The sequence below is a fragment of the Acromyrmex echinatior genome, chromosome 17 (assembly GCF_024713525.1).
Source record: "Acromyrmex echinatior isolate Ae372 chromosome 17, ASM2471352v2, whole genome shotgun sequence".
In the NCBI taxonomy this organism is placed as follows: domain Eukaryota; kingdom Metazoa; phylum Arthropoda; class Insecta; order Hymenoptera; family Formicidae; genus Acromyrmex; species Acromyrmex echinatior.
The window spans coordinates 7,785,308-7,807,993 of record NC_141868.1 but is presented as its reverse complement, the minus strand read 5'-3'; the positions used below and the strand labels follow the sequence as shown (position 1 = coordinate 7,807,993).

General features: G+C 33.2%; 4 protein-coding genes across 4 annotated transcripts; 2 read left to right on the top strand and 2 right to left on the bottom strand.

The window, feature by feature from the left end:
- The first annotated feature begins 1,367 nt into the window (after positions 1-1,367).
- On the top strand, positions 1,368-4,857 carry Yod1 (Yod1 deubiquitinase). Its single transcript, XM_011067828.2, has 4 exons — positions 1,368-1,929; positions 2,818-2,974; positions 3,491-3,807; positions 3,992-4,857. The coding sequence occupies exons 1-4, from the start codon at positions 1,687-1,689 to the stop codon at positions 4,208-4,210; spliced, it is 936 nt and encodes a 311-aa protein (XP_011066130.1). The 5' UTR covers positions 1,368-1,686; the 3' UTR covers positions 4,211-4,857.
- A 1,214-nt stretch (positions 4,858-6,071) lies between these two features.
- On the top strand, positions 6,072-19,117 carry lili (LMBR1-like protein lilipod). The gene is made up of 9 exons (XM_011067826.2): positions 6,072-6,519; positions 14,462-14,726; positions 15,159-15,262; positions 15,334-15,460; positions 15,606-15,674; positions 15,802-15,931; positions 16,036-16,393; positions 16,718-16,949; positions 17,505-19,117. The coding sequence occupies exons 1-9, from the start codon at positions 6,460-6,462 to the stop codon at positions 17,762-17,764; spliced, it is 1,605 nt and encodes a 534-aa protein (XP_011066128.1). The 5' UTR covers positions 6,072-6,459; the 3' UTR covers positions 17,765-19,117.
- Tcs1 (Threonyl-carbamoyl synthesis 1) lies at positions 17,282-21,844 on the bottom strand. Its single transcript, XM_011067827.2, has 3 exons — positions 21,705-21,844; positions 17,830-20,520; positions 17,282-17,747 (listed from the first exon to the last, which is right to left on the bottom strand). Exons 1-2 carry the CDS (start codon positions 21,753-21,755, stop codon positions 19,756-19,758), a joined length of 816 nt encoding a protein of 271 aa, XP_011066129.1. The 5' UTR covers positions 21,756-21,844; the 3' UTR covers positions 17,282-17,747; positions 17,830-19,755.
- Positions 21,713-22,152, bottom strand: Polr3K (RNA polymerase III subunit K). Its single transcript, XM_087415349.1, has one exon. The coding sequence runs from the start codon at positions 22,043-22,045 to the stop codon at positions 21,713-21,715; it is 333 nt and encodes a 110-aa protein (XP_087271475.1). The 5' UTR covers positions 22,046-22,152.
- Between the last annotated feature and the right edge of the window lie 534 nt (positions 22,153-22,686).

Sequence of the window (22,686 nt, the reverse complement as noted above, 5' to 3'; positions counted from 1 at the left end):
TAAGAACCAACCAATTACAATCGAGAATTCCCCTGTTACAGTCGAACGACAGGAGAACGGCAGTCGACTGTAGTTGGTTGGTTCTTACATTCTGATCTGGATTGAACCCTTGGTGGAAACTAGGCCATTGATGTATTCTTCCAGATCTAAAATGCTGATAGGATGATCTAAAAGAATACACCAATAACAGCAAGCGTCCACTTAAGGGGTTCCGCAATAAAAAGAATAGGGAACAGAGAATAAGAATTTCAACCTATCAGAAACTATGTATTCCACAATATATGATTTCTGATAGGTTGAAATTCTTATTCTCTGTTGTCTGTTCCTTATTCCTTTTATTGTGCGAATCCCCTAACTGTTGAGTCCGCTAAACGCAGCCACTAGCAGCGAGCGCTCACTCAACTGTTGAATTCTTGCATCTGATTAGCATTTTCCGTTAGATTTAAAAATATAGAGCAATAAGATGCAAGAACTCACTGAGCGATCATAAATAGTATTGAATGCACTTATTGCTGCGTTCAGGGAGTCGATTGTGTATCTTGAAATGAGATGAAAAAGGTGAGCAATTTCACTAGTTATTGACCAATTGAATTATGAATATTCTAGTGAATTTACTCACTTTTATTGGGTCATCTAAAAAGTATCCGCGGTACTTTGTCACTAGATATATGATCATCAACACACATCTAGTGACAAAAAACCGCGGATACTTTTTAGATGACCCAATATAATTTTCACTTCATTTTGAGATACACAATCGATCCCCAGCAGAAAAAGCAGCTTTGCAACTGTTATAAAATTCTTTAATATAATTTAAAATAAATATGTATCCAAGAAAAAGTTCTTGAAATATTAATTCTTTTTCTTATCATATTTACACAATATTTTTGTAAAATATTTCAATACAATATTTTTAATTGTTTTACAAAAATGTTTACAAAATATTTTTAAAATATTTTATTGTTTGATGAATATTTTATTGATAAATATTTTTGAAATATTACATTTTTGTAAAACAATATTGCCTTGAAATATTTTACGAAAATATTTAAATATGTAAATATGTATAAAATATGTAAATATGACAAGAAAAAGAATTAATATTTCAAGAACTTTTTCTTTGACATATTTATTTTAGAAAAAAAAACGCTAGAAAAAACATAAGAAATTGATTGACAAAAACTAAAGAATTATATAATACTTAAAAAAAAATTTAATTAATTGTTTGATTGATACAAACAGATTCCATAAAATTCGATCATTAATTAATAAAATAAAAAAATCTCAAACTGAAGTTGGCTATATTAATTTATATTTTTCCCTCTATCTTTTTCTCGCAACTTGAATATATCTGATATTCTCATTGCACTCTGCGATATCATGCGATATGCGGCAACTTCATGTTGCTCCACTCGCATTCCAATATTCCATTCATAATTCGTGATTCGCGAAACGGAGTCGAGTGTGATGGCTAGTCGCTAGCTGTTTTGTTGTTATCGTTTATCGTGGTAACGATGCAGAATCGCGTGCATACGTGATTGATCGCTCCGACCGTGACGACGACGACGACGACGGCGAGAACAAAGGTGCCGCGAAGGCACGGGCGAAACAGCTGATTGGCGGAGATTCGCGTCGTCCGAGTCCGGGTCACGGCCGTCTCTAGTCGCAGGAAGCGGACCGACGGTCATGGCGGGTTTCGTGCTCCGGGTGAAGACCAAATCGGGTCAAAAGGTCGTCTACGGTCTAACGGCTCACGATAAGGTTTCTCAGCTGAAGGCGAAGCTCGTCGAGCTTACCGGCGTTCCAGCAGCCGCCCTCCAGATCCTCGGCGGCTTCCCACCGAAGCCCATCGACCTGGACGCATCTGACGTCACGATCGAGGGCGTCGGGATTATCTCTGGAGATACTCTTATCGTCGAGGAGAAACAGGTTTGTCTTACTAGTTCCTGGGAGCTGGGAGTCGATTGTGTATTCTTGAAACGAAGTGAAAATTACAATAGTGAATATATAGAATATTTATAATTTTATTAGTCAACACCTAGTAAATTTGTTCACTTTTATAATTTTTATCTCGTTTCAAAATACACAATCGACCTCCTGAGAGCGCAGAAAATGAAAAATTAAAAAGCATGTAGTTTTGTGATTCTTCTTTTTATGATGCTATAGGTTTTTCGCTAGTTTTTCCATTTAACGATTCACTCTGGATTTGAAGCGTTTTCCATGGTAAACTTTAATTTTCAGGTTTAGGTTTCGAGATAACATTATTGCTGATATTTCGTCTATTGTTTTTGCAATCTTCTATATTGTATCTTATTCTTCTGCTGTATTCAAAGTTATTATTATTATTATTGTTATTAACCGAGCGTTGGCCGCAGCACAGACTCTTACATAAAGCATAATGCATAGTGCATAAGGGAATCAACCAATCAAAATTCTTTTTTTCTATGGAATGGGAGGAAAGGAAAAATTCTAATTAGTTGATTCGCTTATGCACTATGCATTATGCGTTATGCAAAAGTCTGTGCTGCGGCCTTGTGTCTTGAAACTGTATAAATACACAATAATATGAAGCCTTTTTAAATCCTTTTCAAGACATGAGATAGAGATACAGAATGTAATGCCGAAATTAAAATTTATTTGAGAGTCATAAACTGGAACTTTATCTATTTTATTTATGCCAATCTCTATTTAAGAGCTCAAACATGTATCAAATAATTTAATTTTTGTAACATTAAAATTATGGTTTGTTTATTTTGCTCAAAGCTAATTCAATGTTGAAAGCTAAGAGAAGAATCTCTATGTGAATGTCACATGCAGATCGTGTTCAATAGACATGAGCAAAGACTGGATAATCTCGGAAGATCCCATATCGTCGACCAGGAGAACTTTGCCAATATTCCAGGCGTTTTGATGAGGAAAGTAGTACCTGCGGACAATTCCTGTCTCTTTACCAGCGTGGGTTATGTCTTGAATGGTGAGCAACACTTGTAAATAAAATTAAAACATTTTGCAATTTACTAGAGATAATATATACCTCTATACATACTACATGTTCAAATATTAATTTTCTTAAATTTTAAAATATAGAAAAGTATTAAGAAAATGTAGTTTGTATAATTTTAACGCCAACTGTTTCTTACTAAAAGCAGCAAGTAAATTATGAAAATAAAGACACTGATAAAAAATATTTCATCAACATAAAGAACATAATGATTGATAAGCCAAAAAATTTCAAAATTTCTTGTCTTTTATGTTAAAAAATATAATATTAATTTTAAACATACAGAAACGGAGTTGTAGTAATGATCGCTTGGTACTTCTAGTTTTAAACTTATAAAACAAATATCACGCTTCTAAAAATCATATGAAATACGCAGACACCTAAGAATATTAAGGCTAATTAAAATTTCATACATTTCAAAATAATAAGAGAGAAAAAAACAAATGTTAAACTCAAAGTTGTAAGTTGTAATAATTTATGTTTCTTCAGGAAAAGTCGACACTACTTGCGCTAGTTTTATGAGAGAGATTATAGCAAACGCAGTAGCGGCAGACCCAAATGAATACTCCGAAGCATTTCTGGGTAGACCCAATGCTGAATATTGCGAATGGATTCTCAAGTCTGATGCCTGGGGTGGCGCCATCGAACTGTCGATCCTATCTAAATTTTATGGTTTGGAGATTGCGGTGATCGACAGTATTAACGCGATCATCAATAGGTTTGGCGAAGATCAACATTATGCTCAACGAGTCTTTCTCATATTTGATGGGATCCACTATGATCCTCTCTATCTGGAACCGCTCAATGTAAATTTCTACTATAATAATATTTAAAAATTTTCTATAATCTCAATGTATATCATATCAAAATGAAGAAAAGTCAAGTAGTTTGTTTCTTTTTTTAGATATTTATTTTGAAAGATCTTTAACATAGAATTCTATGCCTATTGCAAACTTTACAGTTTCGATTTTAACGTATTTTCTTTATCAGGGTGGCAGTATCCAAACAATCTTTTCTACCGAGGATGAGAGGATGCTGCTGGAGGCTGCCCAGCTCGCGAAAGAGGCGAGATCGAGTCGTCAGTTCACGGATGTTCAAAAATTCACACTAATGTGCATTGACTGCAAAATCATGTTAAATGGACAAGCAGCGGCTCAGCAACACGCCAAGGATACCGGTCACAAGAATTTCGGCGAAGTAGCAGCGTAGCCTTGTACACTAGCAGCTCTTATGATCTAACTAATCTAACTCTTCGGTGACTATCCTTGACTCTAAACAGTATAGAGTGATATTTTACAGTTGTTTTCTTCGGTTGAAACCGTTCAGAAATTTCGGTTTCTATCTATTTAATCTTGTGGTGCGCAATTGTAATTTTAATCCAAGCACTTATTATTGTAAATTCTTTGTACTAAGGAATTCTGACAACAGGAAAATTCTGTGCTTGAGGAACATATGTGATATTTTTATAAATTATATTCGCAAATTATATTATTGTATAATTATATATTCTAGGTTTATTAGTAATTATTATATTTTAATTGAGGAATTATTTTTTATTGATATTCCGAATCATATTTATATTGACATATTGTTATATTTATGCTAGAGCAAAATTGTTACATTTGTGTTAAAACAAAATTGTACTCTTGTTGCGTATAGAATATTTTATACTGTTTAGGACTAAAGGATTGCCATTTTGCAGCAAGAGAGAGAGAGAGAGAGAGAGAGAGAGAGAACTAATATCTTTTTCTACTCGAGCGAGGCGCTTGCAAATAATAACATTATCATTAATGCGAATTCGTTTGCAGTAAGGATTGTTAATGCGCATAATACACAAGTTACTGATTTTGATTAAATATTGTTCATTATCGATATCTACAATCCCAAATCGAGCACGTAAAAAACATGCATTCGATTTCCCCGAATCTTTACATTTGATTGAAAATCTGTTCAAATTTTCTTTAACATGTAGGAATGAGTTTTTAGAAAACTGTTTTTTTTTCCCAGAAAATGTTAAATAATTTAATCCTTTTAAGAAGTTATCGACAATAAAAAGTATATAGTTAAGAGGATTAAATTATTAATATTGAAAATACGTAAACTCCGATTTGCATTTAATTGTTCCAGCGTTGCATTAGTTTTCCTAGTTGAAAAACGCTGTAGATCAATCGCATTGTGCGCAAATGTAATTTTGTTCCGTAAAAGCTGCATTTGCGCATAATTCAATTAATCAATCGATGAATTAAAAAACTTTTGTCTAATTAATTTATACATTAGTAAAAATGAATAATGGACAAATATGGTGGACATAAAATGGGTCATCTAAAAAGTATCCGCGGTTTTTTGTCACTAGATGTGTGTTGATGGTCATATATCTAGTGACAAAGTACCGCGGATACTTTTTAGATGACCCAATATTTAGATTCAGTGAGGAACTAAGGGTAAGACCAATCATATTAAAGAATTTTAAACCGGCGGCATATGATGTTTTCCTGCTGGATTGCTAGGTAGACTAAAATCTTGCCATCGTATTGGCTGCGATGTTGCCAGTATTGCAGCCAATACGATGGCAAGATTCTAATCCAGCTAGCAATCCAGCAAGGAAATAAGTCGTGTGCCACAGGTTTTAAATCTGGAAGAATACATCAATGACCTAGTTTCCATCGAGGGTTTAAACCGAATCAGAATGTAAGAACTAACCAACTACAGTCGAGTATTCTTCTGTTAAGGCTTAAACACAATAGCAACAGGGAATAACGAGCCGTCCAGAACTCTGGTATGTAAGTTCGATATTATATCCCAGAGTTTTGATTGGACAGCTCGTTATTCCTTGTTTCCTGTGCCTATTGCGTGTGCCTATTGTGTTTAAGCCTTTACAGTCGAACGACAGGGGAATGCTCGACTGTAACTGGTTGGTTCTTACATTCTGATCCTGTTTAAACCCTTAATGGAAACTAGGCCAATAGCAGCGAGCGCTCACTCAACTGTGAGTCCGCTGAACGCAGCCAATGACATCTTTCATTCCTAGAATGAACAATATTTTCCATGGATCTCACGTTTTATGAAGAGCTGAGGAAACGCAGTTGTGGCGCTCCAAGCGGAGTCAAGAAACGCAATCGGAGTTTTCCTTTGAAGGTTAACTCCGAGTTTGTCAAACGGTTTGACTGGCTTGAGTGGCTTGACAATCAGTTCGTTAACAGCCTTGGTTGTTAGTTGGTCGGTTAATCGACGTTCGTCATGCCTATCGCCGTGCGAATACATTAACTCGTTGTTACACCCTCACACGCACACACCCGTCGCAAAGCCAAGCCGGGTGGGATTCACCTCGATCAACCTCGACGTTTCTCACGTCGCACGAGAGTGCCGTCCACCAGGGTATGTCGTCGCGGGGCCGTGCAATACGGTAAAATGTTGCCGCCGCTGGCCGATCGGGATCATTCGCTGACAACCAGGTGAAGATGGAAGATGACGCTGACCTCAGGGAACAATTGTTTCTCAACACCGTACGCGAGAATATTGTGAGTAACATCGCAAATACTCCCCCGAAAACGCCCATCCTCGCAAAGCTGCACGTCGAGTTTCCCGCGTCATTGTGCATGCAAAAAAAAAACCTCCGTGGGTACACAATACCGAGCTCCGAGTGTGGTGCTTTATATGGGAATCCCACGGAGATTCACGCCTTTCTCACTGTCATCATAATTGACCTCTCTGGAATTTCCACGAAGAATTGAACGCCTAATATTCATTTCTACCAACATAGATTAACTCCAATCTAGGTAATTCAATTTATTTATCTTTCCAGGTTTAAAAATTAAATTTAATTAGTTTCCATCAATATAGATTAACTTTAATCTTGATTTTTAATCTTTGTCTTTTTCCCAGGGTTGGGGATAGTAACTAGTTAAAAGTTAAAAAGTTATTAAGTTTTAACTCAACTTGGTTAATTTTAAATGCATTAATTTTTAACTTAATTTAGTTGTATTTAAACTTTAATTTATCAACTTTTTTTAAATTAACAATTTTTCTATCTCTCTTAATGCTAATATTTTTTTTCTATAAAGTCTTAAACATTAGAGAATTAATTTAGAAACAGTTCAATTCAGTTTGATTTTATGATGAGAGATCTATAATAAGAGTTACATCATAGGGTAACCAGTTTTTATTGACTCGCATGGTTTTGTCTATTCCTGCTTATATTTGAATCACATTAATTTTAGGTATCATAAACGTTATATTTCAGCAACATAAATATGAAATGAGCTTTAGATGAAAAGTCTTGTTGTAAAACAGTATCATTAGATACAGATATTAACTTTAACTTAATTTAGTTAAAAAGAAACATTAACTTACCTAATCCTGCTGAGTTTTTCCAAATCTAAAAATTAGAATTAATTGGAATTCCAATTTTATCAAAATTAATCTCGATTCAATTTACTCTTTTTGATAATTCTTGAAACTAGAAAAATAAGTTGTGAACTGAAATTGATTTACATTGCTGGACAATGTCCAAGATTAAAATTAATCTATCAACGTAGTAACTTTAATCTTGATTTAATTACTTTTATCTCCTCTAATTCCAAGAATTAGAAAGATAAAGAATAAATTTACCAGAGATTAAAGTTAATCTATATTAATACATATTAATTCTAAAATCAAGAATTCAACTTACACTTCACATCTTTTCCTAATTCCTAAACATAAGAAAAGATAAGTAGAAGACTAGAAGTTGAACTAAAATTAAATTTATCTACATTGGTAGAAATGTACTTAAAATAAGAATTTAACTTATTCCTGTTTCTACCATTGTAGTTTAATTTTAATCTTTCAAACTAATTCTTCACCTTTTTCTAGTTTTCTAAGAAAGATGAAGAATAGATTGAACCGAGATTAAAGTTAATCTACATTGAAGTTAATCTACATTGATCAAATAGACATAAATTGCATCCGATTGTAGATTCTATGATCAACTCATTGATCATAAAATCGCAATTTTCCACATCATTAACACACAAAATTAAGCCTTAGGCTTTTAACTGAGATCGTCTACTGTGGAATTTAATTTCTAATTTGCAGTCGCTCAAAAATGAACTTGTAATTAATATGAGAACAATTAAACGACAAGACCATCGCCTACTTGATGAATTGAGGTTGCAACTTGCTTCGTTTTTAATTACTCAATCGCAAAAACGTGCTTTATCATTCATGATAACGTCAGCTACGACTGTAACCGTCGGAAGCTCCGACAATTCCACCGCTGTTTGCCGACGTGGATCGACAAACGGGGCCTACTTGTTTATTTATCTTAACGGGACAAATGCCCGTTCGTCCTCGATTAATCGTGGCCGATGCGAGATTTAAAACTATTCAAGTTTGCAAGAACATGTGTTTACAAGCGAAAGAAGGCCCTCCCTCTCCCCAGAATTAATTTTATCTTAGCAACAGTTGTGAAATATTGCCAAGGAAAAAGATGATGTTCCTCTCGCTTCCTCCCGTAAAATGTTCTCTGTTTGTCTCTCTTTCTCCGCAGTTTTATAAATAAGGTGCTCAACGAGCATCCTTTGTTTAGCGCGAGGCATCGTTTGCTTATTAATCTTTCGTCATTTATTTCAGTCTCAGCTGCGCTAATATCGAGTATGAATCTCCAACATATTCGCCACTTGTGAATAATGTGGATTACATCCATATCTAGCAATCTACATGGTGTCCCACGAGAAGTTGCTGAAACTAATCCAGCTGTCATTTTGAAACTGTTTAAAGAATAGGAAAAATAAAATATCTTTTAATGGAAGATATTTGACAGTTATTTAGACATAAAATGAAGACGAATATTGTATCATTTAATAAAAATTTATAAAAATATTGTCAATTTTAATGCTATATATTTTTAAAATGTTTTTTTAATATCAAATTTTTTTTTAATTTACAGAATATATATACATATAAGATTAAGAGCAGCAACATTTCAAAAATATATAATATTAAGATTGATAATGTTTAGCATTTTTATAAATATTAAATGTTAAAAATATTTCCGATCGTTGCTTTATCTTAAAATAAAATAAAACTGTCAAATGTTTCTTATTGAAAGATATGATATTTTTTTTGTTCCTTATACGTATATTTAAAAATGACAACTTATTAGTTTGAGCAATTTCACATGAGACACCCTATAGATTAATCTTCGATTTAAACTCTTTTTGATTTTTTAAATCTCTTATCTGGAATTTTGAATAAAATATCTGGAAAAACCGTAAATTCTCACGAAACTTTTTTAAGATTTCAATAAAATGTTTTAATTTTTATGATAATTTCTACGAATATAAATGAACTTTGATCTCGGTTTGATTTACTCTGTCTTTCTAATTTATAGAAAACGATAAAAAATTAAAACTACCTATACAGCATAAAAGTTTGCAGCAACATTTCTGTATAATTTGCAATGTTAAGTACTGTTATATTGCTGTAATGTTGTTTATTAATTAGAACGATGTGTATCTTGAGGTGAAAATTAATAATTATAAAAGCGAGCAAAAAATATTATAAGAATATTTATAATTGTTTCAACAGTATCGTGGCATACATGTATTTTGAATTAATTATACTAATTATTTTCATCTATTTAAATACATATGTTATTTCTATGTCACCTGTTTAAAAAGCTCGAAATAAGCCACGATACTGTTAAATTGCATTGCAATCATATGAGTCTATTCATTTTAATTTATAATTTTATTTTCATCTCATTTTAAAATACATAATCCACTTCCTATGAGATTAAATAATAATTTATATTGATAGAAAAATGGATATTAGAGCTAGAGAAAGATGAAAATTAAGTTAAATCGAGATCAAAGTTAATCTATATTAATAGAAATTGATATTAATCGCAGAGGAATCTGATGGCGAAATTTGACTTTGAATTCACGACTTGAATTCGTGGATGAGAAGATAATCCACTGGACCTAGGACGTCTCGTATATAGAGTTAAATCTCTGGCTTTCTTTCTCGTTCTGTTCCTTCATCCGTAAACTCGAAAACTAGCAGGAATGCGTGAACGGAAGAATTTCAATCATCGATGATGTCTAGCACAAGTACATTCACCCGACGTCGAATGCATCTTGTAAATCGCTGTCACGAAGGAAGCCCGGCGAACGTGGACAACGTCTTTGTTTTGCGAAGATTCCTCACGACGATGCTCCAAGAAACCGGTCGCTTCGCTGAGAATCTTGAACGAAGAAGCCGAAATAGTAGTCGAGATCAAAGATCTTTATACAGAAGGAAAAGAAATATCAAAGAAATGTTTTATAGAAAGAAGTATAAAAAGAAAAAAAATGTAAGATATAAGAACAAAGTTATTAGAACAAAGTCTAAAGCATAGAAGAAATATAAAGTACAAAGTATGAAATATAATAATAATAAGTGGATAAGAACAACAATAATAATGTAAAATATAAAAAATAATAAATAGAAGATGGACCGAAAACGAAATGAATAATACAATATATTTAATAAATCCTTTGCGGATATAATTAATGTGCGTTTCTATCAATGTATTATATTTTATATCTATGTGTAATTAATTTTAATGTTAGAATATAACTAACTCTTTATCGTTTTCTGTTCTAATAAGAGAACGTGCTACATTGCAAGAGCAATATCAAAAAATTCACATTATCAATTGAAAAATCATGTTTAATAGATATTCTAGACGATCAAATCTTGGGATCCTGCTGGGATGATCAACTTTGATTTATACTTTGCCTCGGTGGATTTAAAGTCTTTGGGTATCTTGTCAAAAACAGAATTTAAAAAGATTAAGCCGTTTCTGAGAAATTTTGCAATTGAATATTCGAACGGACAAACATTGAAATTTTAAAGTAGTTTGCTACGCCTACTTAATAAAAGAAAGAATCCTATATTCGCATGATCGAAGAGGTTCTTGGATACTCTCTAATAAAATATAAAATAGAAGTATCGAATATATATATAAGAAAAGAATATGTATAAATAACAAGTATAAATTATGAAAAATGCGCCTCTTTCAAGATCTTAAATAAAGGGAAAGCAACATTTAAAAAAAGATTAGAAAAACGTTAGGAAGTAATCAGGGAAATATTAGGAAAAAATAAATTGGGAAAGTATTAGGAAAAGATTAGAGGGATTTTATAACAGCGGTTGTCTCAATTATCTATGATTAAAACTTACAAGATGAAATAAAAACTTCTACTTGTTGTTAGTGTTAGATAAAACATGAGTTTACCTAATACCTTATTTTTTGGTAACATATATTCATCGACTTTTACCTCTTTGGAAAGTATCGTGAAAGCACGTACCACTTCCTTTTCGCGACCCGCCTGGTAATCCAATTGCTTCGCTTCCGCATTTAGTCAATCCGGAAGCAGCTGTCACGTGCAATGAAAAAGCAAGAAAGAGGATAAAGATTACGAAATGCAGACGATAAAGTCGTGATCAATATTCAAACTGCGCATAGATTTGTACACGAACGAGATAAAAGCGAGTTGGAACTTCAAAGAGCAACTTAATATAATCAAACTCTTGATTCCGTCAAGTGCGTCATAAAATGATGTATTATCATCTTATCTTTGTTTAACATTCGGTGAACAGTGATAAAAATGAAATGATATATCATCATTTACGGAGCACAGTTAGTGAGAAAAAAACGAGGGATATTGATATGAAATTCGCGCGATTTTTCAGAAACCGAGAAAAAGTTCAACATCTTTTTCTACATTCCTATTCGATATTTTGTTATTAAATAAAACATCGGATAGACAGGAATAACAGTTTTTTAAATAACAGTTATTTGAAATAACTTATTTTATTCGATGTTTTAAATAACAGTTATTTTATGATGAAGTTTAATTTTTTTTTCTTTACTTCTATGTAAATTAAATACGCGTGAAACCAGAATTAGATTGGTGCTCGAAGCAAAAGGAAAGACTGTATTCCAGGAAAAGATATTTTTTTCACAGAAATATAATAAAAAAAATAATATTAATTAATGATATTAATTAAAATTATTTAATATATATATATATATATATACACACACACACATATATATATATATATATATATATATATATATCAAATATTAATTTAATATGAATACATCATTCATTTGCTACAATAATGACAACTCAAAAAGTTTTTGCTTGCAAAAAAGAAAAACACTATATTTAATATTTAAAATTAATTGTATTTTAAAATTAATATTACAACATATTTTAATTCCAAACACTCAACTTATTTTCTGGAAAATTTTATTTTTTAAATTGTGTCGTAGTAGCGAATGAGCGATATGATCAATATACGTATATACAATATATATGTTTATTACAAATATAGATTATGTGATATGTTTACAAACGAATGAAATATAATTACTAAAATGGCAGTAAAATATGTGTACAGTATAACCCTTTAACATTTATATAAATAATATTGATTCTTATTCACAGAGAAAATGTATTTCTCCATTTAAATTAATACTTTAAATGGAGAAATATTACGTGTTGCAAAATTGTCGGTTATTCTATCAAAATTTATATCTACATACATATTTTATTTAATACACAGGAAGCGCTCGATTGCAAATATATAAAAATGGATGATAATAGTCACTATTAGCGTACGAATTAAAATAAAAGTTTATATTGCCACTCTTCAATTTTTTTGCATGAAGCAAATGCCTCGTTCGCCACACCCAAGTTCCGGCTAGGTACATTGGACTCGCAGAAGATCGGTTCTGTCTCACTTTCATCCGTCCTATTCTCGGCAAGAGGCCGTTGCCAGCAACGATGCCGAAAATGTCACACGCACATGGCTATTCATCCGTAATTATACAGGCTCCGTTATTGCATCCCGGGCAAATTAGTATTGTTGATTATATACAAACATCATAATAATGACTATAACGATGACGGCGACAAACTCCAATGTATGCGCGAAAATGTAAATGCAAAAAAAATGCTTAGAATAGATTGAATAAATGCGGTTGAATAAATGAAGACGAAGACTAAGCGAGGTGTATCGATCGAGAAGGATTAATAAATGAAACCTAAACGCATAGACGGTCCCAGGTTGGTCATCATGGTCGAGCAATTCGATCCGTTGCTTATGCACGAGCTGCTCGTTATCGTGTAGTGGCGCCTAAGATCTTGGATTGATGCTCCTTCATTACGTCAGTTTGAAATATAATTTATTAATGAGAGATTATTAGGAGATAAATATACTTAATATTATATAATTAAAATAAATACACTTAATAAATATATTATTTATTAAATGTATATATATGATTAACAAAAGAAAAGAAATTTATCATTATACAATTCAATATGAAAATATGCGAACTTTATATGGATATCAGAAAGCTAAGCTAGCTGTTTTTTTTTGTTTCAGGAATTAATATTGTTTATTTGCAATTGGTTCTAAAAACCAAATATTCGATTAATCTTTGGAATTTGTATTATTTACCGATCGATATTTACAAATACTATATCAGACAAAAGAACAAAGGCAGTTCAGAGTTTAAAATTTCAGTCGTAATATATATGGCTTCGTTTACCGACGTATTTTCCGTATTTTCTGATGTTGGAGGTATTCTTTTAATCACTGTGAATGGCAATGAATGATGCTCAACGTGATTTACGTAACATGATGTGTCGACATCTCGACAATTGCTAAGCATTCAATTATCATGAGTCATAGTATTTGCAAAAATGCTGTTTCACATTTTTGACCTATTTTTTTCATAGTGGTCTCTTATCTCTTCATGACTGTTATCACTTATCACTTAAAGCACACGCTGTAATTTGCATACAATAACTATACAATAGTTTATAAACTGAATTCGCAACTGAAAAGAATATCTCATAATATTTAAAAAAATCTAATATAATTAATATAAAACCATTGTTAATTTAATTATTTGTATATAATTTATTTGTAATTATTTATATATATAATTATTGTATAATATATTATTGTACATTATATGTATATTAATGTATAATATATAATACAATATATAATACAAATATATACATATTAATAATAATATGTATAAATATATGTATTAATTATACTAATAATTATACACTGTTAGAAATATTCTTAAATTTCATTAACTTTTAAGTTACACAATTTGAACTTAATTTCAAGACATTACATTATAAATTTAATGTATTTATAACTAAAAAGTATATATGTACATAAAATTTTATTAAAAGTACATTAAATTTCATAAATTTAATGTACACGTTCATTACATTTAAGTAACTACTGTAACTTAATTTTCAGTCATTTCAAATCATTCATTACTTTTAATTTCGTTCATAACCATGAGTTTCATTTACATGTAAAGGAACCTCGTGGTTACATTTCTCAGTGTATGTATATATTAATATGCTATTAACAAAACATAATTCTTTGCAGATATATCTGCTGCTTTTTTTGCTGCTATATATCTCAAGTTACGCGCTGATCGCGCGTTTTAGACGCCGGGATCGCGAGGACTACCTGTCGGTGGACGAGGATGAGGCCACCGTGTACAGGATCAGTCTCTGGCTATGCACGGTCGCCCTGGCGATTTCCGTCGGCGCGACCCTCTTACTTCCGGTGTCTATCGCTAGTAATGAGGTCCTCATCTTATATCCAAACAGCTACTACGTCAAGTGGCTCAACAGCTCCCTCATCCAAGGTAAAATCTTGAACTGAATAACCTGAGAAAAATACATTTCAAATACATGAGTCACTCAAGATATATAATTAAGAAACAAATGCACATGTAGATGTAACGACAGGTTTCATAAAGAGATAAATAAGTAGATAGAGTAGTCTTTTTTTAATTCTGTTACAATCATCTAAAAACAATCACATTATAATTCGAAATAATATTACAATTATAAAAAATTAATATTAAGATATATATATATATATATATATAAAAGATGAAAGATTAAAGAATTGATTAGTTTTAAAAGATTAAAGCATTAATAAAAAAAAGGAAGAGCAGAACAAGATATGAATTCGTCTGATATAATTCAATCCTCAGTTTATATCTCTGTAATAAATCTGTAGTTTACATTTCGTAAACGTTATATCATATAACAAAATTAATTTCCATTGACAGGTCTATGGAATCACGTGTTCCTATTCTCGAACTTGTCGCTTTTCGTGTTTCTGCCTTTCGCTTATCTCTTCACGGAATCGGAGGGTTTCGAAGGCCATAAAAAGGTGAGACAAAATCTTGAAAAATTCTTAATAAGCTTCCAAATCTTTTTTTTATAATCATTCTGCAATCATAGGGCGTGATGGCGAGAGTGTATGAGACAGTGACAGTTCTCTGTCTCTTGGGTACTCTCGTACTAGGAATGACCTATGTCCTATCGGCCCTGTTGGATTATCAAAACTCAAGTTTACACACATTGCTCAGTAAGTAATGCATATCATGTTACGGAATCGTATTTTTTTACAATTTAAGTATATTCATATACATTTATGACATCCGTCACGATTTTATCAGCATAGTTACATAAATTCGAGTGAGACTACCGACGTAATATAATCTATTTTACAGATTTATGGAGTTATTATTTGCCTTTTCTATATTCTTGCGTCTCGTTCGTCGGCGTAGTAATGTTATTACGTAAGTATCATACATTTTCGCACAACTCTACTATCTACGCAGCAGAGAAAAAAATCAATTTGTAATATTCTTCAAACATAACATTTTTCTCGAAAATTTATTCTCTGGTGAATTACTCATTCCTCAGTATGCACTCCAGTGGGATTCGTACGACTGTTCGATGTGGCGGGGTCGTTTCTTGTTAAACCCCAATTTCTGAAGAACTTAGATGAGGAGTTCTTCGCGTATAGATTAGAAGAGGACTGTATCCGCAGAAGGTATCATCTCTTTCTTTCTTTTCCTTATATTTTTATATACATTGAATACATTACACATTGTCTAATGTTTATATATGTATATATACAATTCAACGTGTGTTCAGATTACAGCATGTAAAAGCTACGGGGAAGTCGTACGTATCGCCGGTGCCGATGTCGCCAGCGACGAACTGTGGTTGGTTGCCGCACGAGGATGATGAGCCATTACTGTGCATAAGTCCGGGTCTGCTGTGTCTGAGGAACGGTGCTCTGCAAAAGGGTCTTTCTCAACGGCTGGACGACGTTCAGAAGCGGCGACAGTTGCTGGATCAACAGCGGAGGACCTGGTGGGTCCGGCGCACGCTACTTTATCCGGTAGCGATGCTGGCGCTGCTCGTTCTGTCCACCGCCACGGCCCTATTAGCGGTGCAAAACACTATAGAATTACTAATAGGCATCAAGGCGTTGCCGTTGAGCACGAGGGTTCGTATTTACTTCCCTTCCTCTGAATTAATCAACTTTCTTTCGTAAATCTTGCTGCAATTATTAATTTGAATCATCGTTATTTTATATTAATGATGAATTTATAAATTTTGCGTGCTACAATTAAAGAGTCGATGAATTTATTCTAACAAAAAGAAACAAATTTCTTTCAACAAATTTATTTCAAAATTTTTTTAAAGTAAATTATTTAATGATTTTGTTCAGTGCTGGCATTTTATTAACTAATCTTGTTTCATTTTTTTTTATACAATATGAATCTTAATTTTACTTCGAAAAATCATAAAGTTGTTTTTAATTTGACAGCAATTTACGCTCGGCATCAGTTCCCTGTCCAAGCTCGGACCCATCGGTGCGGCCATCGAGGTGGCAGTGATTCTTTATCTGGCCGTGACTAGCGCAATCGGCCTGTACGCTTTACCAGGCGTGAGAATGGTCCAACCAAGGTTCCGCTCCACGCCACTCACACATCTCATTGCGAATTGTGCTCTCTTGCTTGTGCTAAGTTCGGCATTACCACTATTATCGCGAATACTAGGTAAGACACGAATTGTCTGGATGTTTTTATTTATATCCCACACGCATGTCTCAATTCCAGCCATTCTACTCAATTATATTCTGAAATAATTGAAAATTAACAATAGACCTGCTTGCTTGTTATTTCTCGTTCAGACAATATAAATATATAATCTGGAGTGCATTCAGGAATTCAAGGTTTTATCATTTTATTTCCTTGTTGTTCACCGATAATCCTATTAAATAAGAATAAAATGATACCTGAATGAATTCGGATAAGATTTCTGAATTCAACTCTGCATATTTAGTTTTTTTTTTTACTAATGTCATTTCAATGATAAATTCTTCGATCAATTTGGAATCAATATTTTTATTAACAAAGATGTTAAATACAAGTAATTTTCGAGTTATAAAGATTCGCGCGAACGGAGCATAAAATATAATTATATTATAAGTAACAAATTATTTGTTATTATAACAAAAATACATTTAAAAGAAGTGATACTAGAGAGCAGAGTTTTACATGATTGGCATTTTATTATTGCTACTCTGCTTACGTTTCTCCTATTTTTCCCAGGAATGACAAACTTTGATCTATTGGGTGATTTTGGACGCATCGAGTGGCTCGGTAACTTCAAGCTCGTTCTCCTCTACAATCTGATCTTCGCGACGGCGGCGATTAGCTGCCTGACTACCAAGTTTACGGCTACCGTGCGCAAGGAGATCTACGCCCGTCTAAAGAGCAGTCTGCTCGGTATCTTCAGGACCACGAGCGTCACCGCCGACGCAAAGAAATATTCACCGTCGTCAGGGATATTTTCTATAAAGGAAGATTAGACTGATTTGTTATATTATTATATAATTAATATAAACAAATAGAGAGAGAAAAGAGACGCCGGGACCTTGCGAAAGTTTGCCTGGTTTTTTATGTTCTTGCATGCAGAATTACAAGGAGCCTCTCTCGAGCTTCTCGAAGACGTGAGAAATTTATACCACATATGACGCATGTAAGAAGAACGGAGGTAGAGAGTTCTTGAATTTGCTGATCTTTGGACGTGCCAATCCTTCGATGCTTTAGAACTCTTGGACTCCTGGATCGTTAGATTCTCACGTGCTCGAGCAATCACGCCGAGGTCCTCTGTATTTTCATATTCCTAGATTCCGGAACTGTTGGTTTGTTTTAATTTTTTTAAGAATTCATGGATTGAATATATAAAATATATTAAATATATGACAGTATATTTAAATAAAGACGCCTTGCGTCGTGTCTGAGAGATTGGCTTTTCCAAGGAACTAAATCGATTACGTTGAAATCATCGGTAAACTTCATCGGCAATCCGTTCTTTTTTAAAGAACCAGACACTTTTGCACGCTTTTGCTCCCGTGCCATCGAGAATCGCTGCATTGAAGAGCCAACGAAACTTTCGTGAGAGCCTAAAAGTTTATCGCTTAGAATAAACGAACGCTAGTGATTATTTGTAATTAAGATGCGCGAGGTCAGTCAAAGACACGTCCTATAAGGACAACAAGGCGGTCATATCCGTAATACGTGGCGTTAAATATTTATTTGTTACATTAATGCTAATTTTTAAGAATATATTTGTCCGGGCACGGAACAAGGACTCGGCAATCGAACGAGTTTATGTATATACATACGGCAATCGAATGATTAATTTATAATGGATGACAAGGACTGCAAGGAGGATATGATCTAAAGTTGCGTATGCGCAAGGTATTGAGTGAAATTTTTCATCAATAATATATCTGACAAAAATCTATCCTCCACGGAAAGAACATTCGATGAATGTTTATTTAACTTCAAATGTCTCTCTAGTTTACAATTGCCAGCTGTCGTACATGGAGGGAGAAATGCAGTTTCAATTTAAGTAATAAATTTTAATGACTGCTCGAAATAAAAACCTAAGAAATATTATTAATTAGATTATAATACGAAAGCGTAAGGAATTGTTTAATGTTTAACATCTCGTGCGGAAAAAGAAACGTTCTTAGACTGAATGAACCATAATAAAATGAGATTTTAAGAGACTTATATATATTCTAATTGTATAAAGCATATATATATTATAATAAATCGCACGATTTTTTAAACACTTGCGACGAGATGATGAAGCTAACGAAACTGTTTTATATATATAAGCAGGAAATTATAATGATACAAATTTCGAAAAATATCTTTCATTTAAAAAAGCCACCCACCCTGAATCTTTAGATATCACAAATGATGATTTATTCTTTTTAATATCTCATTGGAATAATCTTATTTATTATCATCCTACTAGATCAAAGTAACATCAAAATATTAAGACAGCTCCGTGCTTCTTCTATCTAAATCTATGTTACGTTTTAATTCTAATTACATTTTTACAAATATCTTTTTATTTACATGGCTTCTTTGCATCGTCGTATTTTCCTTTTGTTTTAATTTACATTGATTTAACCCTTCTGGTCTGTTCGGGTCTGTTTACTCAAGATGCAATTTGTTTTTTACTATTTTGTTTAGAAATTTTTCTTCGATGACTTTGTTAATGTAAGATTTCTTTTCTGTGACTTTAAAATATTCCCGGGAGAAAGTGTTTTATATATATTTATATAATTATACATTAAACATTTTTTCCCAGGTTTTTAAGGATTTTTTAATCATATTGATCAAATATCATATTGATCATAGTGATATAATTATATCGTAAATATGAACAGACAAGCAGGATTGTTTTATTTGAATACATCGTCAAAAGTGCACCATCATCAAATTAAATATAATTCATAGATAACCTATTACTGCATAATGCCACGAATTTAATCACGTATCACTCCGTTGTGTCCATTTTCAGACGGTACTTTTCTAATATCCTGATGATGACATGCGCAGAGATACCGCGACGCATAATCGAATAACAACCGAGTTTCGACACATCTACCACGGTGGAACCGATCCTGCGCGCATCAGTTTGTTTCTTGGAATTAGTAGAACTGTGGAAGACACCATCAAGTTCTGGCCACAATGCGCGAAACTCGTTTGGGTGCAGACTGCTCAGCTCATTGCTAACATTGGCACTAGTAAGCGCAAGTGGACCAACAATCTGGGCAACACTGCGAATGAACTTGTCGTTGGGCACACGGATACCTACAGTGTCGATGCCTGGATTCAGATTCTTGTTCAGAGCAGGTGTGCGCCGCAAGCATATTGTGTAGGGTCCAGGAAGCAAATCTTTCAGCATACCAGCTGGAATGTTGTCTATGATACCCCATATACCTACCTCTTTGACATTACTCAAGCAAATAGCCAACGGCTTTCTCTCGTCTCGTTGCTTGATCTCATATAGCCGCTGGATGGCATGTGAATCAGCAGCCAGGCAAGCAAGACCATATACTGTGTCTGTCGGCACTGCGATCACTTTTCCCTGCTGTAGTAACTCCACTGCCATCGCAACGCTTCGGTTACCGCCACAAAAGAAGTGCTTCTCTTCTGGTCCGAGCATCTTTATCTCTTCCTTAGCTTTATTTATAATAACTTTCATGGGACCCATTGAGCTGGGGCTCATGATATATCTAATGCTTGTCGTATTCCATTCCTGTAAAGAGAATAAGAAGAAAACCATTAAGAACTTTGTGAAAAAAATCAGTAATATTGAAATAATCCTTAGTTATGTAATGGCTTTCAGTTTTGATACACAAAAAAATTCATTCTAATTGATTCGTTTTTTTATTTTTTATTTATCAGATTTTATTTTAGAGATTCATCGATTCGTTTTCTTTCCTGAAAAGTGGACTGTAATGTTTTATTTTTTTCTTCTTTTATCTAATGAAAATATAGATTTTTCGTTTTTTTTTTGTATTGACACCGAATGAAAATTTACCAACATAATTAAAAAATTTTGTTAACATATTTTTTTGTCTGCTTTATAAGTTGTTATATATTAGACTAATTGAACTATCGCTACTTTTATATAAAAAAAAATAAAGGTAATTATTTAGATTTTTTTATCCCCCTCCCCCCCCTCCCCACCTTAATAAAAATACACTTATTCGACATGTTTTCACTCAAAACGAAAGAATCTGGTAAAAAAAACGCAGTGGTCGGCCTCGTGAATCGAGTTATTGAGCGTTAAAGTTGGAGACTTTGGATTTTTATTTAAATAATTTGGCGATATTTTACAGAGTTGGAGGTTAAGATAGCTGTCATCCCGATTCCATATAGCTCTCTATATATGTTCTGTATTAATGACACAGATTCATTGCTTTAAAAACATATTCACTTTTTTAAACACACAAATTCTCTGCTTCACAAACACAAATTCTGCTGATGCAAAGAATTTGTGTTTGTAAAGCAGTGAACTTGTGTTTTTAAACTATAAAAATTTCAATAACAAAAGATATACTATAATAACAGAAACTAGAAAACCAAACTCATAAGGTATAAAAGTAAAAAATTATTTAAAAACACAATAATGTTTTAGGATTAAACGATATCTCCAATTCTAAGATTGAATATAGTTATAAGATGCACAATCTCCAATTTCTTTTCTCTGATTTTATAATTTTACTTTCTTTCTCTGCTGTAAAAATATTTCTATTTTCTCCTACATTCTACAGCAAACCCCAAAATAATCTAATCTTCCTTAATTCCACCTCTAATTTAAAGTTTCTCACAGAATACCATAGCAATAAGTTAAGAATAATTTACATCAAATCTAATAATTTCAGAAGCATAATATTTTCCATCCTCATTCTTGCGATTGAATTCCTCTTGAATTACCTGTGAGATTAGTCGACTCGCCACGTGTGAGCACACTCGTGATTGCAGCATCTATAAAAGAGTGTCATAGGCTCGTCGGCGGACCGCGTTTGTAGCTGTTTGAAGTAAGCACGCGGATGTGAGCACTTGGGGCAACGTTCATCCGTCGAATCCACTCCCATCCACGTGGATTCAGCGTCAATGATGTCAGCACGCTCCTTGCCCGTGAAATAAATGCGTGAGCTTATCCGGGACCTTATTGGATAAATATATGGACACGTAGGACATGCGAATCGATTGCCCGATGAATGCTCTCGGAACCTGAGAAGATTAGCGCAGAACGGACAGAATCGCAAGACCATCCTTTATTTCAGGATGTCGAATGTCTCGTATTTATTTTACAGTCTGCACCACAGATACATACCAACAGATATGTCATAGGGTGAATAAGTATAAAGATAGGAAATTTCATGCAGCGAAGCCAGCGTTGAAATCATAGACATATAAGAGGTGCGTGGTGCGTTTCGCAATGTAAATCTGAGATGCGAGCTAGCAGATGGAGAGCTTGACATCACGTGATCTTCGAGCAATCCGAATGCCAAGAATTAATTCTGAACGCTACAGAGCTGTAAACTATCCTTTAAGATTATAAAATGATTATAAAATGAAATTGTTTATCTTTATGAATAAATAAAAGATACCTTATTATTATTATTGGGGAATATTTGATTGGTCATTTCCAGTATTGCTATCGCCATTATGCGCAGTTTCGTCTTAGGCTGAGTTTTCACTTGATGCTACGACGCTCATTTTCAGCGTCAAAACAGGTCACATAATCAAAATTGATGAATATCAAGCGTCAATTTTGATCACATGACCTGTTTTGCCATTGAAAATGACCATTGTAGCGTCAAATGAAAATCCAGCCTTAGGGTGTGTTTATACCTTGACGGAAAAGAGGAAGCCAATCAGTACTCGCAGTAGTAATAGGAGGTACATTTCG